Source organism: Nyctereutes procyonoides, unplaced genomic scaffold (assembly GCF_905146905.1).
Source record: "Nyctereutes procyonoides isolate TBG_1078 unplaced genomic scaffold, NYPRO_anot_genome, whole genome shotgun sequence".
NCBI classification, from domain to species: Eukaryota; Metazoa; Chordata; class Mammalia; order Carnivora; family Canidae; genus Nyctereutes; species Nyctereutes procyonoides.
The window spans coordinates 2947829-2974927 of NW_026575131.1; the positions used below are offsets into that span (position 1 = coordinate 2947829).

At 44.5% G+C, this 27099-nt stretch overlaps 1 protein-coding gene across 1 annotated transcript; it reads left to right on the forward strand.

Moving 5' to 3' along the window:
* The first annotated feature begins 372 nt into the window (after nt 1–372).
* ISY1 (ISY1 splicing factor homolog) lies at nt 373–26273 on the forward strand. The gene is made up of 11 exons (XM_055344905.1): nt 373–518; nt 2833–2855; nt 3686–3737; nt 4708–4773; nt 6260–6302; nt 9589–9701; nt 13238–13355; nt 17734–17856; nt 19692–19813; nt 25073–25159; nt 25523–26273. The coding sequence occupies exons 1-11, from the start codon at nt 516–518 to the stop codon at nt 25628–25630; spliced, it is 858 nt and encodes a 285-aa protein (XP_055200880.1). The 5' UTR covers nt 373–515; the 3' UTR covers nt 25631–26273.
* The last annotated feature ends 826 nt before the right edge of the window (nt 26274–27099 follow it).

Consider the following 27099-nt stretch of genomic DNA (forward strand, 5'->3'; position numbering starts at 1 on the left):
GCGGCCCCAGCCCGCCGCTGAGGACTTCGCCCAGAGGCAGGAGGACGAGCGGCCTCCAGAAGGGCGTGTCTGCTCTCCCCAGAAGCCACAGGCGGCGGGGGGGACGACAGCAACCAGCCTGCGCTCCCCCCGCCGCAGGACCAAGAGTTAACCCGAGACCGTTTGCACTGGTTATCGCGAGAGCAAAACCAGGGGCGGAGCCCAAACGTGTCCGTCTCACTACGCAAGCGCAATTTCGCCAACGCCCCCATTCGTACGCGCTTTTGGGTGCAACGTCCAGACGTCTAGGGAAGGCCCGCCCTGCAGGAGCCCGGGGCACTTCCTCCTCCCGGTGTCAATTCTCAGTTCACTTCCGGCCCCTCACTTCCGGTCCTTCCCCTAGGTCCTTCCGACGGAGAAGTCGGTAGTGTGGGCCGCGGGAGTGCCTCACTTTCCGCCAGGGTCGGCCTCGCCCGAGGCGGTGAAGCTTCGGGGGCTGGGGCCGCGGGGCCCCCGGGCGGCGACCTCACGCAACCATGGTGAGTTGGCTGGGTGCGTGACGGAGGGAGCGAGCGGGCGGGCTGTGAGGGTTCCTGGCCGTGTTCGGGCGCTCGCGGTGCAGGGGCGCAGGCTTCAGACTCCTGGGCACCTGTAACTTGGCCTTCTCCTCCTCCTGGCTTCCGCTGTCACAGGTTGTGGGGCGTGAAGGAGCCTCGGGCGGAGTTACCGGCTCCGGCCGCATGTCTGCGTGGCCTAGCGCTCTAAGTTACCGCTCGGGGAAACTGAGGCACGGAGAGGCGCCGGGAGGCTCCCAGCCCCGGAGCCCGGCGCGGGTCCACCTGTTTGTCCCCAAGCCCCGCTCGGGAGATGGGCAGCGGTTGTGACCACGTGTGTCTGGGAGGTTTGAAGGTTTTTATTCGTGAGAGACAGAGAGGCAGAGACACAAGCAAGCTCCCTGCGGGGAGCCCCATGCGGGGACTGGATCCCAGGACCAGGGATCACGCCCTGAGCCCAAGGCAGGCGCTCAACCGCTGAGCCCCCCGGGCGCCCCTAGGCCTTGCTTTCTTGATGTCTGCCGTGGTGTCCGGCCGGGCACCGGCCGTGGGTGTTGAGTGACGTGGGATGCTCGGCAGCGTGCTGTCCCAGGAGGGTGTGCTCTGTGTGGTCCGAGTCGCCTGGAGGCTTCCCCAGGCGGTCAAGAAGCGCTCCCTGCGTGTGACTGTGAGAACACACATAGCGTTGGCACACAGAGGCTGCCCAAGCAAGTCTGTAACCATGATATTTCCATTAAGTGAAGCGCCCATAGGAAGGACACGGTGCAGTGACGGAGTAGAAGTATTGCAAGCTCTTGTAGAGTAACGAGCCCAAGATCCCAGGATGGGGAGAAGCCAGTGGGCTAGAGCAGCCCTTTCTGCGGGAGAAGGACTGCCTTACACTGCCCTGCTCAGCCTTGAGGCTCTTTGTTCCTGAACTCTGGCAAACGGGGGATCGCACCTCTCCATTCCCTAGCAGGGGAGAAGGATCCCTGGGCCTGGATATTTCTGGGCGCAGGAGTTGATGGTTATTTTATGACACCATCACACGTTCCTATCTGTGCGCTTACCTAACCCTGGGTACGTGCCCTTACCACATTGATTCGTTGTTTTGGGGGAAAGTTCCAGTAGGTTCCCCCAAAAAGAAGACCCTTGGCTAAATTGCCAGCACCTACTATGGTGTTTTAAAAATGGAGTAAGCATTGAGAAACATTAAATTAAATATTTAGAATCTCTAGGATTTGGGATCCCTGGGTGGCGCAGCGGTTTGGCGCCTGCCTTTGGCCCAGGGCGCGATCCTGGAGACCCGGGATCGAATCCCACGTCGGGCTTCCGGTGCATGGAGCCTGCTTCTCCCTCTCCCTCTGCCTGTGTCTCTGCCTCTCTCTCTCTCTCTGTGTGTGTGACTGTCATAAATAGATAAAAAAGTTAAAAAAAAAAATTTAGAATCTCTAGGATTTAATGAAATAGATAGGACACTGCCTTAGCCTTCAAGATGGCTTCCTCTGCTCCGTTTTATTCCTTAGTAGGTAATGTGCTCATGTGCCCACCAAGCCTTTGCCAAGTTTGCTTCTGTGTTCACTGAAAGGGAGAGCCAGAAAGGAGATTTAAATTAAGCTCATTTTTGCTGAGTATCTATAAACTGCATACCTGATATTTTCATGTATTTTCCTCATTAACTCATCATGACATTCTCTGTGAGATAAGAGGTTTGATCCCTGTTGTAAAGGTGTGGAAACTGAGAGACTGCTTCTCAGGGATGGTAAGTGGAAGACCCGGGGGTAAAATTCTAGTCCCTGATTTAGGAAGTACTCTTTTTACTTATGCTACAACCCAGAAAACATGTTCTGTGCTCGACACTGTTTCATGGACAATTGTCTTGACACTAGTGTGACAGTACTTACATAAAACTCAGGTTGAAAAAGCCAGTCTTTTCTTCCTCAAATTCTCCTGGCAGGAAATAGTCAATTGGGATGCTGAGTGGAAAGGACCGTGGTGGTTATAAACCCAGACAAAAGGTAGCAGCCCCAATTGGGAAGAAGGGACTGCAGAAGAACTTTCTGGGATGGTAATGACACAGGTGATACATTTTGAAGGATGGTTAGGAATTAGCCAGATCCAAGGGTGTGGGGACAGTGGAGGGAGCAGTGTAAGTAAAGACAGGATTTGGACGTCATTTGATTTTTGTTGTTGTTAACAGTGTACATTCACTAGTTCAAACTGCGCTTGTGACTGTCCTTGTGATAACTTTTCTCTAAAAAGTACATTAAAAAAGGATATTTTAAACGTGGGCATTTTTTTCTCTTCTCTATTCTTTTAGGCCCGAAATGCAGAAAAGGCCATGTAAGTATCAACTCAATTTTGTACATAAATTTTATGTAACTTAATTATCTCCACAGAGCACTTTTTGTGTTTATTCCTTTTGGTATGTTTCTTTCTCTATGTGTGTTAAAATAGTATTCCCATATTTGCTGTTAGTTTTCCCCACACATATTCACTGACAGATCCTAGGACTTATACTGGATACACATTAGTTCACTTGGGAATAGTGCAGGGGCTGTGAGAGTGACAACGTGGCATCTCATGATACTACCTTTTAACATCTGGATGTCTTGCTCACCACAGTGGTCTGATCAGTACAGTTTCCCAGAGTCTTTAATGCACAGTCTAAGTAAAATTGATACTTGGGTGTTTAAGAACATTAGTGGCTTTTTTTTTTTTAAAGATTTATTTATTTATTTATCATAGACAGAGAGAGAGAGAGAGGCAGAGACACAGGAGGAGGGAGAAGCAGGATCCATGCCGGGAGCCCGACATGGGACTCGATCCCGGGACTCCAGGATCGCGCGCCCTGGGCCAAAGACAGGCGCTAAACCGCTGAGCCGTCCAGGGATCCCCATTAGTGCCTTTTTTAAGTTCCACTGTTGGAACGGGAAACCCATAACTTTAAAATAAAATAAAAAAAACCAACTCATAACTTCTCTGTAGTGTCTTAATCTCTTGCACATGCTCGTGTATGCTCTTTTTTGTGAATAATAATTATTAAAAATATAACATATATGAATAATAGTAATGAATGGCTTATGTTATGGTCATGAGCAGATCTTCCCCATCTAGGAACCTGGGTGATAAATCTGAGCAGTATCTAATGGAGTCTTCTCTCTTCCTGGTAGGACGGCCTTAGCAAGATTTCGCCAAGCTCAACTGGAAGAGGGAAAAGTGAAGGTTGGTGTAAATCTTCGTCATGAATTATAAAATATCAAGAACAAATGTGGTAAAACTCCCTCCTGAGCAGACTAGACTTCCTATTCGTTTCACTGTCTGTACTTGCTGACATTCTTACGAGGCTGCACACTTGAAGTGTAGGTGTACCTCTCTAGCTGGGGCAGCGTAATGATCTAGCTGTTGCTTCTGCCACCACCTCTGTATTATGATGGTTGGCTTCCCATATGATCCGAACTCTGTCTAATATTGAATAATAGGAAGTGCTGTGGAGCAGCTCTAAGCGGAAACCAATAAATGTCTCAATATACAGAGGCTCAGCCAGGTCAGGAATAATAGGTACCACTGTTTCAATACTTCTGTTTTTTTTTTTTTTTTAAAGATTTTATTTATTCATTCATGAGAGACACAAGAGAAAGTCAGAGACACAGGCAGAGGAGAAGCAGACTCCTTGCAGGGAGCCTGATGTGGCACTCGATCCCAGGACCCTGGTGATCATGACCTGAGCCAAAGACAGTTGCTCAACCACTGAGCCACCCAGGCATCCCAATACTTCTGTATTTTTTTTAAAATTACACACATACATGCTCATGCGCTCACATACATGTATGTTTGTTCTAAACACTGATAGCCATTATTTCTTAAGATAATATGAATATACCATGAAATGGATATAACCTAGCTTATTTAGCCCTCTCTCTATTACTGGACTTTTAAGTTGTTTCCATTGGTTCACTCTACTACATACAGTGCAGTGTAGGTATGTTTTTGCCTGTATACTTACTTCCTAAGTAGAGACTGTAGGATGAGATATAAGGCTTGATGAAGATCATCTGGACCTGAAGCTTCACATGTATTTTTAGACTGTTCAGCATTTAGTCTTCAGCAAATCTGCATATACTGCAAATCAACTGCAAATACTGCATAAAGCTTGTAATTATCCAGTGGTAACATGTATTTTGCTGCTTCTTAGGAACGAAGACCCTTCCTTGCCTCAGAATGTACTGAGCTGCCCAAAGCTGAGAAGTGGAGACGACAAGTATGTTCTGGGTGAATTTAGTCTTAGTAGAAGTGACAAGTTTCTGATTGTTTCTTTTTGAAATGAAGTGTAGTTGACACAGAATGTTCCATTAGTTCAGGCGTACAACATGGGGACACCACAAGTACAGCTACCATCCGTTACCATAAATGCTATCACAATATTATTGACTATATTCCCTATGCTGTACCTTTTTACCCACGACTTACCATTCCAGAACTGGAAGCTTGTCCCTCCCATACTCCCCTTCACCATTTTGTCTACCCCCACTCTCTCGCCTCTCACAATCATGAATTGGTTCTCTGTATTTATCGGAATGCTTCTATTGGTTTATTTTTTTGTGTTTTAGATTCTACATATAAGTGAAATCATATGATACTTGTCTTTCTCTGTCTGACTTACTTCACTTAGTATAACACCCTCTAGGTCCATTCATGTTGTCACAAATGGCAAGATCTCATTCTTTTTTTATGGCTGAGTAATATTTCATTGTGTATATACATTACTTCTTCCTTATCTATTCATCTTTCCCTGGGCATTTGGCTTGCTTTTATATCTTGTGTATTGCAAATAATAGTGCAATTAACATATTTTTTTAAATTAGTGTTTTCATTTTCTTTGGGTAAATACCCAGTAGTAGAAATGTTGGATCTATAGTATCTCTATTTTTAATTTTTTTAGGAACCTCCATTCTGTTTTCCATGGTGGCTATATCAGTTTACGTTCTCACTAACAGTGTGTGAGGGCTCTCTTTTCTGTACATCTTTGCCAACACTTGTTATTTCTTGTCTTTTTGATTCTAGCCATTCTGACAGGTGTAGGGTGATACCTCATTGTGGTTTTGATTTGCCTTCTAATTGTTCTTATGTAAATGATTTTTTTTCCAGAATTCTAAGTTTTGTTTTTTTGTTTTTTTTTAAGATTTTATTTATTTATTTTATTTTTCCAGAATTCTAAGATTTATTTATTTTGGTTTTTTTTAAGATTTTATTTATTTATTTTATTTTTTTAAGCCACCTGGGTGGCTCAGTCAAGCGTCTGCTTTCAGCTCAGGTCATGATCCCAGGGTCCTGGGATCAAGCCCCATATTGGGCTCCCTGCTCAGTGGAGAGTCTGCTTCTCCTTCTTCCTCTCCCCCTCCCCCTGTTTGTGCTCTCTCTCTCTCCTCATTGTCTCTCAACTAAAATCTTTTTTTTTTTTTAAGATTTTATTTATTTATTTGACAGAGAGAGAGAAAACGCAAGCAGGGGGAAGAGGCAGAGGGAGAGAGAGAGAGAAGCACACTCCTCACTGAGCAGGGAGCCCAATGTGGGGCACGGTCCCAGGACCCTGGGATCATGACCTGAACCACAGGAAGACACTTCACTGACTGAGTCACCCAGATGCCCTTAAGTATTTTTAGTTACTAATTTTGAGTTGTTTTTTCTGTGCTTTCAGATACATTCAAAAGTCATGAGAATTTACTCTCTTTTTTTTTTTTCCACAGATCATTGGAGAGATCTCTAAAAAAGTGGCTCAAATTCAGAATGGTAAGCTAACCTGTTTTTTTTTTTAATATTTATTTATTTATTCATGATAGACACAGAGAAAGAGAGAGGCAGAGACACAGGCAGAGGGAGAAGCAGGCTCCATGCTGGGAGTCCAACGCAGGACTCGATCCCGGGACTCCAGGATTTCCAAAGGCAGGCACTAAACCACTGAGCCACCCAGGGATCCCCAGCTAACCTGTTTTGAAGTGTTAATTCTCAAATCCACAATTAGACTTGGGGATTTCAACACTTTTCTCTCAATAATCAATAGAACAAGTAGAAAAATCAGTAATGACATAGAAGAACTGAACAATAATATTAATCACTTTGACATTTATAGGATACTCCAGGGGATGGACATTTGTTAGTATCTGGAGAAATTTTGATTTTTACAACTTGGAGTGCTACTGGTATCTAGCGGATAAAGCCGGGAATAATGCTGCTAAGCATCTTACAAAGAATTATTTGACCAAATATCAATAGTGCCACTGTTCAAAAATAATTCAAAAGGAGGGGATCCCTGGGTGGCTCAGTGGTTTGGTGCCTACCTTTGGTCCAGGGTGTGATCCTGGAGTCCCGGGATCAAGTCTCATGTCGGGCTCCCTGCATGGAGCCTGCTTCTCCCTCTGCCTATGTCTCTGCTTATATCCCTGCCCCTCGCTCTCCCCCTCCACTCTCTCTATATGTCTCTCATGAATAAATGAATAAAATCTTTAAAAAAAAATTCTAAAGGAAATTAAAACCTGAGTAGTCCTATATCTATTTAGGAAATAGAAATTTTTCTTAAAGATTTTATTTATTTATTCATGAGAGACACACAGAGAGAGAGAGAGGCAGGCCCCATGTAGGGAGCTCGACGCAGAACTCGATCCCGGGTCCCCAGAATCACACCCCAGGCTGAAGGTAGCGCTAAACCGCTGAGCCACCCGGGCTGCCTTTTTTTTTTTTTTTTTCTTTTTAAGTAAACTCTATGCCCACTGTGAGGGTTGAGCTCATGACCCCAAGATCAAGGGTTGCTATGTTGTACTGACTAAGCCAGCCAGACACCACTATATCTGTTAAAGAGATTGAATTCATACTTTAAAGCCTTCCAGCAAAGAAAACTCCAAGCCCAAATGGCTTCCGTGGCCAGTTCTCCCAAACATTTAAGGAAGAAATAATACCAATTTAACATAGTTTCTTCCAGAAAATTGAAGGGGAAGGAATACTTCCTCATTTGTTTTATTAATTTTACTATTAGCGTTACTGGATACTAAAATCAAAAAGAGACCTTACACGAATAGAAAAAAAACTGTCACTTAATATTCCTCATGTGTATAGACACAAAAATCGTCAACAGAGTATTAGCAAACCAAATCCAGCAATTTATAAAAAAGGATAATAAATCACAACCATGTGGGATTTACCCTGGGAATGCATGGCTGATTCAGCATTTAGAAATTAATATAATTCATTGTATCACCATTCTAAAATAGAGAAACCACATGATCCTTTCAGTAAATACAGAAAAAGTATTTGGTAAAATTTAACATTCACTCATGATAACAACTCTCCACTAACTGGGAATAAGAGGGAATTTTTTTTTTTCACCCTGATAAAGCACTTCTACCAAAAAAACCTATAGCCAGCATTATACTTAATGGTGAAAGATTGATTGCATGTTTTCCTCCTAAGAGCAGGAACAAGGCAGAGATACCTCTTCTTACCACTTCTATTCGAGGTCATACTGGAATTCCTAGTCAGTACAGTAAAGCAAGAAAAGGAAATAAAAGGCACACAGATTGGAAGGGAAGAAATATAATTTTCTATTCCCAGATTATGTAGAAGATCCCAGGAGATCTATGGAATGATTTCTAAAATAAATAAGTGAGTTTAGTGAGGCCACAGAATAGAAAGTCAATACACAGAAATCAATTCTACTTTTATAAACCAGCACTGAAAATTTTTTTAAAAAGTGCTCTTTACAAGAGCACCAAAAGACAGGGAATATTTAGGTATAAATCTAACAAAATACGTGTGCAATCTGTATGCTTAAAACTACAAAACACGGGATCCCTGGGTGGCGCAGAGGTTTAGCGCCTGCCTTTGGCCCAGGGCGCGATCCTGGAGACCCAGGATCGAATCCCACATCGGGCTCCTGGTGCATGGAGCCTGCTTCTCCCTCACCCTGTGTCTCTGCCTCTTTCTCTCTCTCTCTCTGTGTGACTATCATAAATAAATAAAAATTAAAAAAAAAAAGTTTTAAAAAAACTACAAAACACTGATGAAGGAAATCAGAAAAGACCCAAGTACGTGGAGGGATACACAGCATTCATGGATGAGAAGACTCAGCATAGTAATGATGTCACTTCTGTCTTTTCAACTACTCACAACCAAAATCCCAGCAGATTGTTTTTTGTATAGGTTGCCAGATTTTTTTGCTACATTTTGAGTGGAATGGCAAAGGAGCTTGAATAGCCAAATAGTTTTGAAAAAGAACAAGATTGGAATATTCATACCACCTAATTTAAGATTTAATATAAGGCTACTGTATTGCAGACCATGTGGTATTGGTGAGAGACACATGGTTGGAACAGAGTAGGAAGTATAGAAATAGGGCCACACATGTGGTCAATTGACTTTTGACAATGGTACAAAAGCCATCGAATGGAGAAAGGGAGGGATACTTCCTTGTGACAGTCATGTGATATTTTATTCCAACATATCAGGGTTCATTAGCTATTCTCCTTCCTCTGGTGGGCTGCCCCAGCTGCTCCCAGCTCTTGGCCACCATAGACCACATCTCAGGAAAGTCCCTTGTGCATATTCCTTTATATAAGTCCCTTAGGCTTAATTCTTACGGTATAGTCTCTGCCAAAAGATGTCCCCGTTAATAACACATCGCTTTCCTGAGAGGGTGCGACCAACACAGAATGCTCACAGGCCCTGGTGCTTAGGCCAGCCTCACTGCATGTTTTCTGGTGTTGGATGCTAGGTTCTACCACCACGAAGATGTTTTAATAGTTGTATGAATGGAACTGCCTGCAGTTCCTGCTTGCTTCAGTTTATATTTCTTCAGTTACTACTCAGGATGAAGTTGTTTTTCAAGGATTTATTCCCCCTTGGGCTGGTGGGAACTCTGTTCATAATCCTTGCCTTTTCCTTTATGGGATGTTGATGGTTTTTTAAAATAAATTCAAATGTGTATTTTTGTGCTGTATACCTTCCTAGGTGTTGACATTCGTTTTTGAGGGTATAACATTGAGTGCTGTTTTGAGGAAATGATATTAATGTGTTTGTTTTCTAGCTGGTTTAGGTGAATTCCGGATTCGTGACCTGAATGATGAAATTAATAAACTGCTAAGAGAAAAAGGACACTGGGAAGTCCGGATAAAGGAGCTGGGTGGTCCTGATTATGGGGTGAGTACATGGAGAACCCCATGGATCCTGGGGGTCAGCTAGTGAGCTTTGTCAGGCTGGGTAGCTTTGCATCCCCTGCAGCTCCCAGCCCATGCCTGCCACAGAGCAGGCACCTGAGCAATGAAAGGTTTGGAAAGTGCCCATTGGATGTGGATAGGAAACATGGAAAGGACCCCATAGCACAGCCCTCAGAGCAGACAGGGCACCTGAGTTTACTGTCCAGTTTTCTTGAGTAAGCCACTTAATCTCTCTGGGAGCCTCTTGTTTATAACTGAGCCTGCCTGGCTCAGTTTGTGGAACATGTGACTCTTGATCTTGGGGTTGTGAGTTTTAGCCCCATGTTGGGTGTAGAGATTACTTAAAAGAATACAAATCTTTTTTTTTTTTTTAAGGTTTTTTTTATTTATTCATAGAGACACACACACAGGGAGAGAGAGAGGCAGAGACACAAGCAGAGGGAGAAGCAGGCAACATGCAGAGAGCCTGACATGGGACTCGATCCAGGGTCTCCAGGATCACACCCTGGGCTGCAGGCTATGCTAAACTGCTGCTCCACCGGGGCTGCCCAAGAATACAGATCTTAAAAAAAAAAAAAAAAAAAGAAAAATGACCGTGGTCTCTTTGCATCATCTCTGAGCTCCTTGGGTGTCAGGGCAGCCATTGTTGGGTTCTTTACCTGAGGGGGGTCTCAGGGGCCCTCCATTCTTTCCTTTCTTTGAACTTTCATAAATAAAATCCTCTAGACTAGCTGTTAGGTTTTTAGGACCAAGACCTATATTGTGAAATACATGTATATAAACTCTCTGTCATAACCTGATATGTACAAAAATGTACTGAAAAAATAGTATGTGTGATGCATGTTGATGTCCTATTCTGTTGTATTCTGATGTAAAGGATCAGAAATGGATGATTGTGACCCACTTAATTGATTTCATGACCTACTCCTGGGTCTTCACTTTAAAAAATACTACCCCAGAGCCCACCCTATTTCTTTGTTTGTGAAGAGAAGTATCTTAGGTCATTTGACCTGATCAGTGAGCTGTAATGTGTTAGGCAGGAAATACGTGAAGTTTTCTGACATGCTGGTATTTGCATTTTTATGGAAGTTTAACACAATTCTCACTTTAGTACCTGGCGTAAAAATGAAGGAGAGGCATTCATGTTTCTTGAGCCCTGGTTCTTGGCACTGTGTGAGAGCTTTCTCAGTTACTCTATTTAGCACTTCTGTGACAGTGATTCTGTGTATCCTGTCGTACAGCATTAAAGTCATGTGGAAGTGGGGTGCCTGGGTGGCTCAGTCGGTTAAGCATCTGCCTTCGGCTCAGATCATGATCCCAGAGTTCTGGGATCGAGCCACAAATTGGCCTCCCTGTTCAGTGGGGAGCCTTCTTCTCCCTCACCCTCTACTGCTCCCCCTGCTTGTGCTATCTCTCTGTGTCAAATAAATAAAACCATTAAAAAAGAAAAATAAGAAATAAAGTGATGCAGAAGTTGTTAACCCTCCTAGAAGGGTGCTTAGGTGGCTCAGTCAGTTAAGCGTCTGCCTTCGGCTCAGGTCATGATCCCAGCGTCCTGAGATTGAGCCCCACATTGAGCTCCTTGCTCTGCTGGGAGCCTGCTTCTCCCTCTGCACCCCCCCCTTCTCTGTCTCTCTCTGTCTCTCGTGAATAAATCAAATCTTTTTTTTTTAATAATTTTTTTTAATTTTTATTTATTTATGATAGTCACAGAGAGAGAAAGAGAGAGAGGCAGAGACACAGGCAGAGGGAGAAGCAGGCTCCATGCACCGGGAGCCCGATGTGGGATTCGATCCCGGGTCTCCAGGATCGCGCCCTGGGCCAAAGGCAGGCGCCAAACCGCTGCGCCACCCAGGGATCCCAATAAAATCTTTTTTTTTTTTTTAAGATTTTGTTTATTTTGAGGATCCCCGGGTGACTCAGTGGTTTGGCGCCTGCCTTCAGCCCAGGGCGTGATCTTGGAGTCCTGGGATTGAGTCCCGCGTCGGGCTCTCTGCATGGAGCCTGCTTCTCCTCTGTCTGTGTCGCTGCCTCTCTCATGAATAAATAAATAGAATCTTAAAAAAAAAATTATTTATTTTATTCATGAGAGACACAGAGAGAGACAGAAAGAGGCAGAGACACAGGCAGAGGGAGAAGTAGGCTCCATGCAGGGAACCCGTTGCAGGACTCAATCCCGGGTCTCCAGAATCAGGCCCTGGGCTGAAGGTGGCGCTCAACCGCTGAGCCACCGGGGCTGCTTTATTCACTAACAGTTTATCAGAAACATATTTTCATGTCAGTAACCATATGTTTCACTATTTTGAAAAGCATTTTTGAGAAAGTTGGAAAATTAGTACAGAGAATTCTCATATACCCTTCTTACAGATTTACCAGTTTTTGACACTCTGCTGTATTTACTTTGTCATTTTATATTTGTACTTTGAGATTTATTTTTTCTGAACCATTTGAAGCTTAATCATGCTTCCTTACCCTGAATAATTAGTATCTCTGTGTTTTCTTTTTTTTTCTTCTCTATGTATTTCCTTTTTTTTCTCTGTATATTTTCTAAGAGTAAGAATGTTCTCATAACTGTGTAAAGTTATCAAGTATAACATTTAACTTTGGGGAACCCTTGGTGGGTCAGCAGTTTGGCACCGCCTTTGGCCCAGGTTGTGATCCTGGAGACCTGGGATCGAGTCCCACGTCAGGCTCCCTGCATGGAGCTGCTTCTCCCTCTGCCGGTGTCTCTGCCTCTCTCTCTCTCTCTGTGTCTCTCATGAATAAATAAATAAAATCTTTAAAAAAAAAAAAAAGACAGTTAACTTTGATATGATCATTTTATCCAACCTACTTGGCTGTTTCACTGATTTTCCCAATAATGTCCTTTTTAGCATTTCCCCTTCTAAGACAGGACCTCATCCAGAGTCACATAATACATGTAGTTGTTGACATCATCTTTTTTTAAAATAAAGATTTTATTTATTTGAGAGAGAACATGTGAAAGATAGTGAGAACAAGTAGAGGGAGGGGCAGAAGGAGAAGGAGACTCCCCACTGAGCAGAGAGCCTGATGCGGGACTTGAATCCAGGACCTTGGGATCATGACTTGGACCAAAGGCAGACACTTACCTGACTGAGCCACTCAGGCACCCTGACATCATCATTTTTAATGGATAGAATTCTATCATCAGGATGTATTTCATTTGTCTTTTACTGCTTGTCATTTAAGTTGTTTACAATTGTTTCTTTAAGCTTTTGTCACTTAGGTTATGTAAGAGTTTTCCTAAGGCAATATGAAGTTTGATAAGAATCATCATTTTTAAGGTATAGAATGTATTCCATCCTTGACTATGCTATAATTTAAATCATCCACATACTGTTAGGTATTTAGGTTGATTTTAATTTACCAAAAAAATGTATCTTCTGAGTACATCAGTATTTTCCCACATTCAGTGCTATTATCTTAAAGTATATTTGCAAACACGGAAATAGTGGGTTAGAAGATCAGATCCATTTTCTCTTTTTCCTTCCCAATAAGAAAGTTGGTCCTAAAATGCTGGATCATGAAGGGAAAGAAGTCCCAGGAAATCGAGGCTACAAGTACTTTGGAGCTGCGAAGGATTTGCCTGGTGTCAGAGAGCTATTTGAAAAAGAACGTGAGTAACTGCTCAAATTTCTCTCATTGTTGATGATCAGCATAACAGATCTGTAGGCTAGGTACTCTTCCTGTATTGTTTCTCAGCTACACAGCAGTGGGGTCAGAATGATTGTTCCAGACTTTTTTTTTTTTAATTCATGAGAGACATAGAGAGAGGCAGAGACACAGGCAGAGGGAGAAGCAGGCTCCCTGCAGTGAGCCCGATGTGGGACTCGATCCCAGGACTCCAGAATCACGCCCTGATCTGAAGCCAGATGCTCAACCACTGAGCCACCCAAGCATCCCAGTTGTTCTAGATTTTAAATGAGAAGCTGTAAGTTCCAGGAGTGGTAGTCATAGGCCCAGGGCACGCAATTGGGGCTATGCAGTGGATCCAGAATTAACTGGTGCCAAATTCTCACTCTTTGCATGTGCCAGTCTTACAACGAATGAAGAGTTTCCCTGTTTGAAGTTTCCTCAGATGATCAGAGCAGGCTCCACTGTTCACTGAAACAAGTTCATGTTTCAGATACTTACTAGTTGAAAAAAATCCTACCTAAAGAACGAGTACAACATTGGGTGGAACCCCAGTGGGTATAAATGGAGAAAAGTGGATTCACACTGCTGGTCCCCTCACCTGTACTGCCTTCTCCCTCCGTTGCCTTGGGGAGCTTCAGCCAAACTTTGGCCTTCCCAGTTGGAAACCGCTAGCCTGGAGTGTTCGTGGATTTTAATTTTGCATTTTAGGAAAGTAGTCTAAAAACTTTATAGAAAAAAGTATGAATAGCAGAGAAGAATGACTCCAGTATTTTCACCACTGTTGGTATTCTGCTGTGTTGCCTTCCAGTCAGTTTTTCTGTTGGTTTAAAAATATAATTCTACCTGTATTAAGCCCTGCTTATTTTTAAATTAATTATGCCCAAACTGTTTTGCAAGCATTATTGACAACACTTAAAAATAATTCAGGGTAGGGGCACCTGGTGGCACAGTCGGTTAAGTATCTGACTCTTGATTTTTTTTTTTTTAAGATTTTATTTAGGGATCCCTGGGTGGCGCAGCGGTTTGGCGCCTGCCTTTGGCTCAGGGCGCGATCCTGGAGACCCGGGATCGAATCCCATATCGGGCTCCTGGTGCATGGAGCCTGCTTCTCCCTCTGCCTGTGTCTCTGCCTCTCTCTCTCTCTGTGTGACTATCATAAATAAATAAATTTAAAAAAAAAATTAAAAAAAAAAAAGTTTAAAAAAAAAAAAAGATTTTATTTATTTATTCATGATAGACACACAGAGAGAGAGAGAGAGAGAGGCAGAGACCACAGGCAGAGGGAGAAGCAGGATCCATGCAGAGAGCCTGATGCGGGATTTGATCCTGGGACTCCAGGATCACGCCCTGGGCCAAAGGCAGGCACTAAACCGCTGAGCCACCCAGGGATCCCTGACGGTTGCGATCTCAGGTTCGAGAGATCAAGCCCTGTGTCATGCTCTGTGGTTAGTAGGAAGTCTGCTTGAGATTCTCTCTCTTCCTCTCCCTCTGCCCTACCATCCCCACCCCACTAAAAAATAATCTTTAAAAATAAGAATAATAATTCAGGGTGCTTATTATCTCACTTGGTGGAATGTGCAACTCTTCAATCTCAGGGTTGTGTGTTTGAGCCACATGCTGGGTGTAGAGATTACTTAAAAATAAAACCTTTAAAAAAAATCTTTAGAAAATAATTCTTAAGTTTAAGTATTCTGCTGTTCATTATGAAAGTAATATAGTTTTATTACAGAGAAGTTGTAAAATACAGAAAATCAGGGAAAAAACCCTCATATTCTCACATCTTGTAGATGACAATAGTTGACCTATTGGGGCATGTTTCCTCCCAGTTTTTATTTTTATTTTTTTAAAGATTTTATTTATTCATGAGAGACACAGAGAGAGGGGCAGAGACACAGGCAGAGGGAGAAGCAGGCTCCCCACAGGGAGCCCGATGTGGGACTCGATCCCCGGACCCCAGACCCCCAGATCAGGCCCTGAGCCAAAGACAGACACTCAACCGCTAAGCCACCCAGGTGTCCCCCTCCCAGTTTTTTTTTTCCCCCCTCCCAGTTTTTAAAGGGAAGTGATAACCCAACAGTTTGGTCAAAGAATCAAAGCTGATAATTTAAGAAGAAAAAATTCTTATGTATGAAAATACATGTGCTGAAGGGGGGCTCCTCTATTGAGATTATGCTCTACATGTTACTTTTTTTAATTTGCATTTTTCTAAAAAAAAAAATCAGTTGTCAATTTTTTAAAATAAACAAAATGCTTAAGTCTCTCTCTCTCTCTTTTTTTTTTTTTAAGATGATTTTTTTATTTGAGAGAATCAAGGAGAGAATGCACAAACAGGGAAGAGGAACAGAGGGAGAGGGAGACCAATGCGGGGCTGGATCTCCAGGCCTGGAGATCATGACCTGAATCAAAGACAGGTGCTTAACTGAATGTGCCACCCAGGCACTCTGAAAGTGCTTAAGTCAATCTTAATGAGTATAATTCAGATAGCACTGTCCCTTGGTGCTATCTGGGCCCCCCCATACCTGTGCCCCTGGATTACTGGTAATTATAATTATCTATTTTGGTACATTTCCTTCCAGGCCTTTTTTATGCACTTACATGCTTATTTCATCAGCTAAATTTCATCAGTATGAGTGACAGATGACTCAACCCCAGTTCGGCTTAGGCAGAAAAGTAAATTTATTGACTCACATAACTGAAAAACCCATGGGTAGTTTGTCTTCAGGAATAGCTGATTCCAAGTCACATTTGCTCCATGTTGAGTTTTTGACTTCCATCCTGTGAACTTCTTTTTCTCTATCTGGCCTTCTGCTTGTGGTGGCAAGTGGTCCATCATCAATTTACATTTTGTCCTCTCTCAGCGAGAGATTTTTTTTTCCCCAAGCAGTTCAGGCAAAACTTTTAGAATTGAATCTGGTTGGCTTTGATTGGATCATAGTCCCATCCTTAAACCAGTCCTCGTGACTGGGAGGAACACAGTGTTCTGAATCAAGTCAGCCCAGTGTTAGCCCTGTACATGGTCCTGGGTTTAGCCAGCATGGTCAGGGGCAGGGACCAAGAGTGGTGGAGGGGCAGACAGAGTTGCTGTTACCAGCGTCAGGGTGATGGGTGGAGGCCTGCCAAGACACGGTGGCTCCCCCATACCTGTTGTGTTGTGTTCTGCATTAATATCTTCCCATCCTTCTGCTTAGAGCTCTGTGAGTGGATGTGAAGGATTAAAAGCATATGAAACTTCATGCATTGGTAGACCTTTAGCTATTTCTAGATTTCCAGAATTATAAAACTTTTGTTGATCTGATAGTTGAAAATATAATATTTTTACTTTTTGTTTCTTTGATTACTAATGAAATCAATCATTGAATTTAGTTACTAATTAAAATTGTTATACATATGAATTTTTTCTTCTGAAAATAACAGCTTTTACTCTTTCACCTATCTGTTGGGTTATCATTTCCCCTTTGATTTTTTTTTAAGATATTTAAAAAATTTTTAGTAATTTTTATTACTAAATAAATAGTAAAATAAATAAATTTTATTTATTAATAAAATTAATAAATTAATAAATTTTATTTTATTACTAAATAAATAGTAAAATAAATAAATAAATAAATAAAAATTAAAAACAATATTCTGAGTAGTTCAGAATATTAGTCTGAAAATATTTTCTTCAGGACTTTCTCATTTATCTTTTTTTTTTTTTTAATTTTTTATTTATTTATGATAGTCACAGAGAGAGAGAGAGAGGCAGAGACACAGGCAGAGGGAGAAGCAGGCTCCATGACCAGGAGCTTGACGTGGGATTCGATCCCGGGTCTCCAGGATCACGCCCTGGGCCAAAGGCAGGCGCCAAACCGCTGCGCCACCCAGGGATCCCCTCATTTATCTTTTTGATTTGTTTTTAGTTTCTTTTATCTTATCTATATACTTCTATTTCTTCATCATATTTTTTTCATTAAACCTCGCGACATTTCCTGTGTTATCAAAACATCCGTGAAATAGTGAAAGAGGGGCTGTAGTGACCCCATTCCATACTCATCCTGTGGTTTATAGCCCTAGTTATTCTAGGTTTTCACAACTCTGTAACAACCTACATCTCTGTCCATACAGCTTTGCCAGAGTTTGCTTTTGTTCTTTAAATTAAGATAAATATCTTCTCAATAGACTAATAGGGTTAAAGATTTCAAGACTGATTTAAAAAAGGTTTGTACCACTTACATAATTCTGTTGCTAGTATAGGAAGTGCCTATGTCCTGGTATTTTCTTGAGCACAAATACTCCCTGCCTGCGTAACATGGTACAGGATGCAGGCTCCGGGGTAATTGTGGTGGGGTATTTAGCTAAGTTGGTGCTGTTTCTTCTAGCTCTTCCTCCTCCAAGAAAGACACGTGCCGAGCTCATGAAAGCAATCGATTTTGAATACTATGGTTACCTTGATGAAGATGATGGTGTCATCGTGCCTTTGGAACAGGAATATGAAAAGAAATGTAGGTCTACAAGCATTTCATTTTCTCTTTTCTTTCTTTTTTTTTAATACATTTATTTTTTATTGGTGTTCAATCTACCAACATACAGAATAACATCCAGTGCTCGTCCCGTCAAGTGTCCCCCTCAGTGCCCGTCACCCATTCACCCCCACCCCCCGCCCTCCTCCCCTTCCACCACCCCTAGTTCGTTTCCCAGAGTTAGGAGTCTTTATGTTCTGTCTCCCTTTCTGATATTTCCCACACATTTCTTCTCCCTTCCCTTATATTCCCTTTCACTATTATTTATATTCCCCAAATGAATGAGAACATACAATGTTTGTCCTTCTCCGATTGACTTACTCAGCATAATACCCTCCAGTTCCATCCATGTCTCTCTTTCTTTCTTTCTTTCTTTCTTTCTTTCTTTCTTTCTTTCTTTCTTTCTTTCTTTCTTTCTTTTTCTTTCCTTCCTTCCTTCCTTCCTTCCTTCCTTCCTTCCTTCCTTCCTTCCTTCCTTTTTTCTTTTCCTTTCCTTTCCTTTCTTTTCTTTTCTTTTCTTTTCTTTTCTTTTCTTTTCTTTTCTTTTCTTTTTTCTTCTTTCAAGATTTTATTTATTCACTCATGAGAGACACATGAGCAGAGAGAGAGGCAGAGACATAGGCAGAGGGAGAAGCAGACTTCCTGCAGGGAACCTGATGTGGGACTTGATCCCAGGACTCAGGATCACGTCCTGATCCGAAGGCAGATGCTCAACCATTGAGCCACCCAGGTGCCCCATGAGCATTTCATTTCATTATAAATGGCATCTGGTTTCTGTTCTGTCTTTGAAAATGGATTTTTATTTTATTTTATTTATTTATTTATTTATTTATTTATTTATTTATTTATTTATTTATTTATTTTTAATTTTTAATTTTTAATTTTTATTTATTTATGATAGTCACAGAGAGAGAGAGAGGCAGAGACATAGGCAGAGGGATAAGCAGGCTCCATGTACCGGGAGCCCGACGTGGGACTCGATCCCGGGTCTCCAGGATTGCACCCTGGGCCAAAGGCAGGCGCCAAACCACTGCGCCACCCAGGGATCCCGAAAATGGATTTTTAGATAGTGCTCTATGCTGGAAGCAATTTTGTTTTATTGCTAATGGACTTCGGAGGAAATGAGCTACTAATGACCTCACCCTCAGTAACTACATTGCAGTCCAGGTCTGTGTTTGGGCCAGAAGCAGCAGGTTGGGGAAGCCCAAGAGTGACATTGGACCTATTCCCCATCCACCTGGAATTCATCATCTGTATTCCTTCCCATGTTGGCCTTTCTTGAAATCAGGAAATGGTCCATTTAAGTAGCTTTTAGATCTGCTTTGAATATAGCTAATATGTTATTAGTGTGGAGCAAGTAAGGTACTTTCTGAGTACTTTCCCCATGCCAAACACCGTGCTAATAAGTGTTTTATGGATACTGTTCTGAAGCCTCATGATGGCCCTGTGAGGAATAAGTGAGTGCTAATCTTACTGTGGTGTGTTGAGTTTGTCCTTTGCGTTCAGGTGGTCAGGAGTCTGAGCCCTTTTCTGGCTGGCTGTACTGCTCTGTCTTCTTTTTCACATGAGTGTGTCAGGAAACCACTCAGTTTGCTGAACTGGAAATGATCTGGGGACATCCCCTAGAAAGCTGTCTTGTTGTGATTTACAGCTACAGCTATGGTATGACTAGACTAGGTTTCATATCCCACTCCTGCTCGCCAGGACGAAATGGAGGGTGTTCCTCTTCAGAGGGGACATGTAGGCCTCACCCTGTATTGTGTGTAAAGCTAATTTAGAGTCCTGACTAAGCAGCACCTGCTCTTTTGTTTCTCCAGTCAGGGCTGGATTAGTGGAAAAGTGGAAAGCAGAGAGAGAAGCCCGGCTGGCAAGAGGAGAAAAGGAGGAGGAAGAAGAAGAGGAGGAAGAGATCAATATATATGCTGTCACCGAAGAGGAGGTACTGTGGGCAGAAGGGGCTCCAGTGCTCACTGCCTTTTGCTCCGAGCCACGAAGGCTAGGCCTTGAGAGAGTCAGTGGAGTGGTAGGAAGGCTCTGCTCATTGGTGAGGGGTCGGGGTCCAAGCCTAGCCCTGCCCCTATCTCTAGCTGAGAACTCCCCATCCTCACATGGAAAATGGATATGAAGATCACCTCTCAGCATTCCAGGGAGGGTTCCAGAAAGGAATGGCCGTGAGGGCACTTTGTAAACTGTACTTTACAGCCAGCATTACTTACCTGCTTTTTAGTGGTAGGTCCTCCTGAATATACTGCTGTTGGACTTGTAAACACATTTGAAGCCATATGAGTTCTGGCTCCTGTCCTTATCATTTCTTGTTATTTTTCTACTCACTTACTTATTATTACCATGTTTTCAGATTAAATTATAGATCTATTGTATTTGTAGCTTATACTTTACAAAGTACCAGGGCTTTGTAAACACCAGATTAGGTGGCTTAAACACCAGAAATGGGTTTACTCAGAGTTCTAGAGGAAGTCTGAGATCAAGGAGTCAGCAGTAGGTATCATCTTTTCTTTTTATTTATATATTTTAAAATTAAAAAAAAAATCAACTTTATTTATTTATTTATTTATTTATTTATTTATTTATTTATTTATTTATTTATTTATTTAAGAGAGTAAGAGAAAGCATAAGGGGGGGGCAGGGCAGAGGGAGAAGTAGGCTCCCCACTGTGCAGGGAGCAGGGAGCCTGATGCAGGGCTCCATCCCAGATCTCTGGGATCACGACCTGAGCCAAAGACACACTCCCCACCAACTGAGCCACACAGGCACCTCTCATCATTTCTTTTTATTTTTTTAAAAGTTTATTTATTTATTTATTTATTTGAGACAGAGAGAGAGAGAAAGACACACAGGCAGAGGGCGAAGCAGGCTCCATGCAGGGAGCCTGACGTGGGACTTGATCCCAGGTCTCCAGGGTCAGGCCCTGGGCTGAAGGCCCTGGGCTAAACTGCTGAGCCACCCGGGCTGCCCTCATCATTTCTTTCTTTTCTTTTTTTTTTTTTTTTTTAATTTTTATTTATTTATGATAGTCACACATAGAGAGAGAGAGAGAGGCAGAGACACAGGCAGAGGGAGAAACAGGCTCCATGCACCGGGAGCCCGACATGGGATTCGATCCCAGGTCTCTAGGATCGCGCCCTGGGCCAAAGGCAGGCGCTAAACCGCTGCGCCACCCAGGGATCCCTCATCATTTCTTTTTAAATGGCAGTGCCAGTAGCTCCTGTGCAGTCTTAACACCTCCATACTCTCATGTTAGGAATAGAAACCAACCCAGAGCAGAGAAGGGACTTAATTCAGAAGGTCACAGTTGAAAGTGGAGCTATTATCCTGCCTCTCAGGTAGAGCCTCCTAGCTCTAGGCTGTCCTGCATGGCAGGCCTTGTTCCTTGGAAAAGTCAAGAAAGAATGAAATGGATTTGCTAGACTGAGAAGGGGAGGAGAATTAGCTGTGCATGGGCAATAGGTCAGGTCCTATGTGAGGAGCTTGTCATGACATCAGTGACAAACAGAGAAGTTTAGTGACTTGGTCAACATCACATATTATAGCAGACTTGAGGTTCTTGTGCAGGTCTGGCTGATAAGCAGTGGGGACAGTGAAGCATTTGAGGCAAGGTGGCAGCACGCTCTAGAAAGGTCCTTCCTCCCTCCGTCCCTCCCTCCCTCCCTTTTTTCCCTTTCCTTCTCTCTTCCTTCCCTTTCCTCCTTCCTTCTTCTATCCCTTTTTTTTTCCTAAGTGGAGCCTAATGCAGAGCTTGAACTTACGACCCTGAGATCAAAACCTGAGCTGACATCAAGAGTCAGATGCTTAACCCATTGAGCCACGCAGGCACCCCTATCTAGGAAGATCTTTCTTTCTTTATTTTTTAAAAGATTTTATTTAATTATTCATGAGAGAGACAAAGAGAGAGAGACAGACATAGGCAGAGGGAGAAGCGGGTTCCACGCAGGGAGCCCAACATGGGACACGATCCTAGGTCTCCAGGATCACGCCCTGGGCCAAAGGCAGGTGCTAAACCGCTGAGCCACCCAGGGATCCCTCGAAGGTCTTCTTTAGCTGCAAATATTCATTTGTCTTCCAGCAGATGTTTGCTAACATGCCAGGGGCACAGCAGTCAAGAAACTCTGCTTGTAGCTTAAAGTCAGTGGGGAGACAGTCCAGTGGTATAGTTGTTGGAAAACAGTGGCTGTCACAATGGCTCTGAGATGGTGACATGGTGCTGGGAGAGCCTGTGAAACTTTGCCTGGGGAGCTGACCATTCAGCTGAGGCCTGGAAGATCAGAAGTTAATCAAGTGAGAGGCAGTGGGGGAAGAGTGTTCCAGGCAGAGGGGAGCAGCATGTACTGAGAGATGCTGTGGGAGTGTGAGGGACAGAGGACAGGCCAGTGTGGCTGGAGCATAGTGTGGGCCGCTGGCGGGGAGAGGAGAGGAGGCGGGAGAGAGGGGCAAAGCAGGATAAGCAAGTGCCCTGGTTCCACTGTGAGGAGGGTTTGCCTTTATCTGAAGAGCAGTGGAGAGACACCAAAGATTGTTGTGTTGTTGTTTTTTTTTTATTTTGAAATGATATATAGGAAGTTGTAAAGGTAGTGCAGAGGGTCCTGTGTATCCTTCACCCAGTTTCCCCCAATGATTACATCTTCCAGAGTGATAGTACAATATCCATGCTAGGAAACGGAGTTGGTGTAATGAGTGTGTAGAGTTTTGCTTCTTTTATCACATGTGTAGATTTGTGGAATCACCATTTCCTTTTCTTCTTCTTCTTTTTTTTTTTCTTTAAGATTTCTTCATTTGAGAAAGAGAGAGTAGGTGTGTGCATGCAGTGGGGATGGACAGAGGGAGAGAGAGTCTTTTTTTTTTTTTTTTTCCATTAAGAGGTAAACTTGACTCTCTAGTTTTTGTTTTGTTTCAAGATTTATTTATTTATTTATGGTAGAGAGAGGCAGAGACACAGGTAGAGGGAGAAGCAGGCTCCATGCTGGGAGCCCAACGTGGGACTCGATCCCGGGACTCCAGGATCACGCCCTGGGCCAAACGCAGGCGCTAAACCACTGAGCCACCCAGGGATCCCCGGGAGAGAGAGAGTCTTAAGCAGACTCCATGATCAGCATGGAGCCAGACACAGGGCTCAGTCCCAGGACCCTGGGATCATGACCTGAGCTGAAACCAAGAGTCGGAGGCTTAACTGACTAAGCCACCCAGGTGTCTTTGTGACTACCATTTCAGTCAGGATACAGAAATTTTCCCTCCAGGCGCCACCCCCTTACAGAATCATACCTCCCACCGTCCCCCATCCCTTGCCCCTGGCAAACTCCAGTCTGTTCTCTATCTCTAGATTTCTGTCATTTTGAGAATGTTGCATAAATGAAATCTTACTGTATGTCACCTTTGGGGATGGTCCCTACACTCAGCACAGTGCCCTTGAGGTCCAGCGAAGTTGTTGAATTTGAGTTCACTCCTGGGCAGCCCCGGTAGCCCAGCGGTTTAGCGCTGCCTGCAGCCCAGGGCGTGATCCTGGAGACCTGGGATCGAGTCCCATGTTGGGCTCCCTGCATGGAGCCTGCTTCTCCCTCTCTCTGCTTGTGTCTCTGCCTCTCTGTTTCTCATGAATAAATAAAATCTTTAAAAGAAAAAAATAAGAGTTAACTCCTAGGACACCTGGGTGGCTCAGCGGTTGACCGTCTGGCTCAGGGCACGATCCTGGGGGCCCAGGATCGAGTCCCACGTCTGGCTCCCTGTGTGGAGTGGAGCCTGCTTCTCCCTCTGCCTGTGTCTCTGCCTCTCTCTCTCTCTCTCTCTCTCTCTGAGTCTCTCATGAATAAATAAATAAAATCTTAAAAAAAAAAGCTCATTCCTTTTTATTGTTGAACAGTATTCCATATAGAGAGAATACGCAAGGGGCAAGTGTACAGGCTGGAGCATTTTCACAGGGTGAACCACCCCATGAAGCAAATACCAGCTGAAGAAACAGAACATGACTAGCACCCTAGAATAAGCTCCGAGCTTTTTTTTTTTTTTTGAAATTGAAAAATTAATTTATTATGTGAAGAAACATAAACAATATTTATTAGAGTCACTGGCTGCACAGAAGTTTGCTCCTGCCCCCCTGGGTGTTACTCTCCTGACCTCTAGTAACCCTTATGCTCTTACCTGTTTCTGAACTTTGTCTCTCAGTAGAATCATGCATACTCTTTGGTGTCTAATGGTCATGGGTGTCTGTTATTTTTTTTTTTTCTTTTTTTTTTTAATTTATGATAGTCACACACACACACACAGAGAGAGAGAGAGGCAGAGACACAGGCAGAGGGAGAAGCAGGCTCCATGCACCGGGAACCTGACGTGGGATTCAATCCCAGGTCTCCAGGATTGCGCCCTGGGCCAAAGGCAGGCGCCAAACCACTGCGCCACCCAGGGATCCCTGGGTGTCTGTTTTGTGTCCAGTTTGGGGCTATACCAAATAAGGCTAATGTGGCCTTTCTGGTTCATAGGCAGCTGTTTATGTTGAGTGCACACTGAGGAGTGGAATTATCAGCTCCTAGGGTAAGCATGTACTGGGCTTCAGTAGATAGAGCTAAGCCATCTTCCAGAGCACTGGGACCGGTGTCCCCTCCTACCAGCAGCATCTGAGAGGCTCTGCCAAAGTGTTTCCAGCCAGCTCCACCTGGCAGTGGTTGTGCAGAGAGGCTGCTGCAGAGCATCTGGTCCCAAGACTGGCGAGCGGTGGGGCCCACCACCTCATAGGAGTCCTTTTTCCTCAGATTTCTAAGGCCACGTTACTTCCTTAGGTTATTAGTTAATCTCTTTTGATTCACATGCAGACTCTGATTTTTTTTCTATATGTGGTACAGTTTTAAATTTTAATTAAACAAAATAAGTGACATTCACAAAGTTCAGAAGCAAAAAAATATATACAGATCAACAAAGATTCCTTAGTGCTCTAGGTGCAGACATGCATCTGGTTCTCACTGCTGTCACTAGTTTCTATTGTTTCTTTCTTTCCTCAGACAAAAGGTGCCATAATTTACAGAGTGCTTTGTTGCTTTTTAAATAGTTAATAGTGTGTCTTTGTGTCTTTCTGAGCACTGAACTTCTCATTCCTTTTGTCCTCTTAAGTAGCTGTAGAGCTGTGCATTTTGTAGCAGTACCAACATGTGTTTAAATGGGCTCCTGCTCCCTGACTTTTTGGTTTTTCTGTTTGTAGTCTGATGAGGAAGGCAGCCAGGAGAAAGGAGGTGAAGACGGACAACAGAAGTTCATTGCCCATGTCCCAGTGCCATCCCAGCAAGAGGTAGGACAGAAGCTGGGTGCTGCCCTTGCTGGGGGGTTTCCCCAGTGCCGGGGCGGGGGGCCCTCGTCTCTAAAGCAGACTGCTCAGAGTAGGAGGGTGGGTTTTCCTCATCCTTCCGACCTCATGGCACCGGTCGCTGTGGGATCCTGAGGAGGCAGGATCTCATCTGCTCTAGGGGGTGCTGAAAAAGACTGTTGTTCCCATGCTTCCACTGGGAAAGCGTGGGGTTCTGGGAGATGCCTCTGGGTTTTGGCTCCTTGGTGGCCTCTGTCCTGGGAACCCACTCCTGGCTGGGATCCAGCAGGATAGGGAGGGCGTGGCTGCAGAGGAAAGCCTGAACCCTTGACTCCTGCCTATCCACAGATCGAGGAGGCACTTGTGCGAAGGAAGAAGATGGAACTCCTCCAGAAGTATGCTAGTGAGACCCTGCAGGCCCAGAGCGAAGAGGCCAAAAGACTTCTGGGGTATTAGGGCTGAGCTGGGACCTGCTCAGGGTCTGCAAATTTGCTGGGAGACCCTCATCCCCCCAGTGGCCCCTGGTGAGTCCACAGGGCTCTGCTGTCCTGGGATTGCATATGGGCTGGCTGGTACTACAAGGCATCCTGCTACTTCTCTTACCTTTTCTTACCCCATCTCCTGATCTGAAGGGACCGGCTGCCTGTGCCTCCCTGGCAGGCTGTCTGCCTTCTGAACCCTTTAGCTGTCACTTTTGTACAAACATTTTGCTATTATAGGAACCCACTTATTTTTACCTTGAGTATGTAAAACAGGCTGCTAACAGGCTGCCTGTGTTTTCCTTACCTCTCTTCTGTCATTTGCTGGGGAGGGAGGTCACTTGATGACTACCATTAAAAAGATGCAGTTTTTCCTAAAAAGACTTACTGCTATCTCCTTGAAGTGAGAAAACGTGTCAGCCTTGGGCCCACAGTCCCACGTGTCAGTTACCAGCCAAGGCTCTTCCTTCTGGGTTGAGTACTGCTCCCAGTTCTCCATGGCCCACTCAGCCTGCCGCGTTCCCTCCTGCTCAGGTGGTAGAAATTTGTTTGTTGCTTCTGTTTTATGACTCATCCTGAAGAGAGCTATTTTTATTAAAGATTTTTATATGAAAGGGCAACTTCCATGTCTGTAGCGTGTTCCGCAGGCAAGTGCTGGCAGCCCCAGGATGCAAGGTGGGGACAGAGGCCCAAAGCACACAGCCCCGGCGTGGGAGGGAGGAGACTCATCTCAGCTCCCTCCATTCTCACAGCCGAGGTGGGCGGGCAGAGCTGGCCTTGCTACAGCCCCCGAGGTGGCCCGGGGAGAGCACGCACAGATGCCCAGGAAGCAGCAGTGGGAGCCAGCCCGCCATCGGGGCGAATCTTGTCTTTCCCATGGGGGACCCGACGGCAGGCTCTGGGGGCGGGGGCCCCTATCCTGGAGGGCTCCTGGGGGTGCCTGGGAGTCCATGTCAGGAGCAGGTGGTTGTCCTCTGGGCCCAGGGCCCCAGCTGGGACTGTTGGTATGCAGAAGGCCCTGCTTGGGGCAGCTGCAGCAAGGTGGGCTCTTCAGGTGGGTCTGGGGGTCAGCCCATCGGGAGCAGCGGGGCCAGGAAAGGGCAGAGCCCTGTGGGCTGGGGGTGGTGAGTGTCAGGGTAGAGTGTGGCCGGCTGTGAACGGCCCTGATGGGCCCTGAGGGGAGTCTGTGGGCGGCAGGGGCCTGCAGGTCCAAGCCAGGGGGTGACCTGCTCAAGGAAGGTGTGTGGAGCTGGGCGTGGAGGCAGGAGGCGGGAGCCAGGCCGGGCAGAGGCTGCTGGGGTGGGGGGCAGCCGTGAGGGAAGGGTGCCTGGGGTGGGGGCACCCTGCATCCCTGAAGGAAGGGCTGGCGACATCCCTCCTCAGCTGAGCCCCTGGGGGAATGTGTCTAGGGAGTAGGGGAGTCGGGCTTGGAGCTTTGGATGCCCC

Bases quoted from the DNA above. Each gene is read 5' to 3' on its own strand.
- ISY1 (XM_055344905.1), top strand. The intron at 3,738-4,707 runs GTTGGTGTAAAT...GCTGCTTCTTAG, and splicing joins TGGAAGAGGGAAAAGTGAAG to GAACGAAGACCCTTCCTTGC. The intron at 25,160-25,522 runs GTAGGACAGAAG...GCCTATCCACAG, and splicing joins CAGTGCCATCCCAGCAAGAG to ATCGAGGAGGCACTTGTGCG.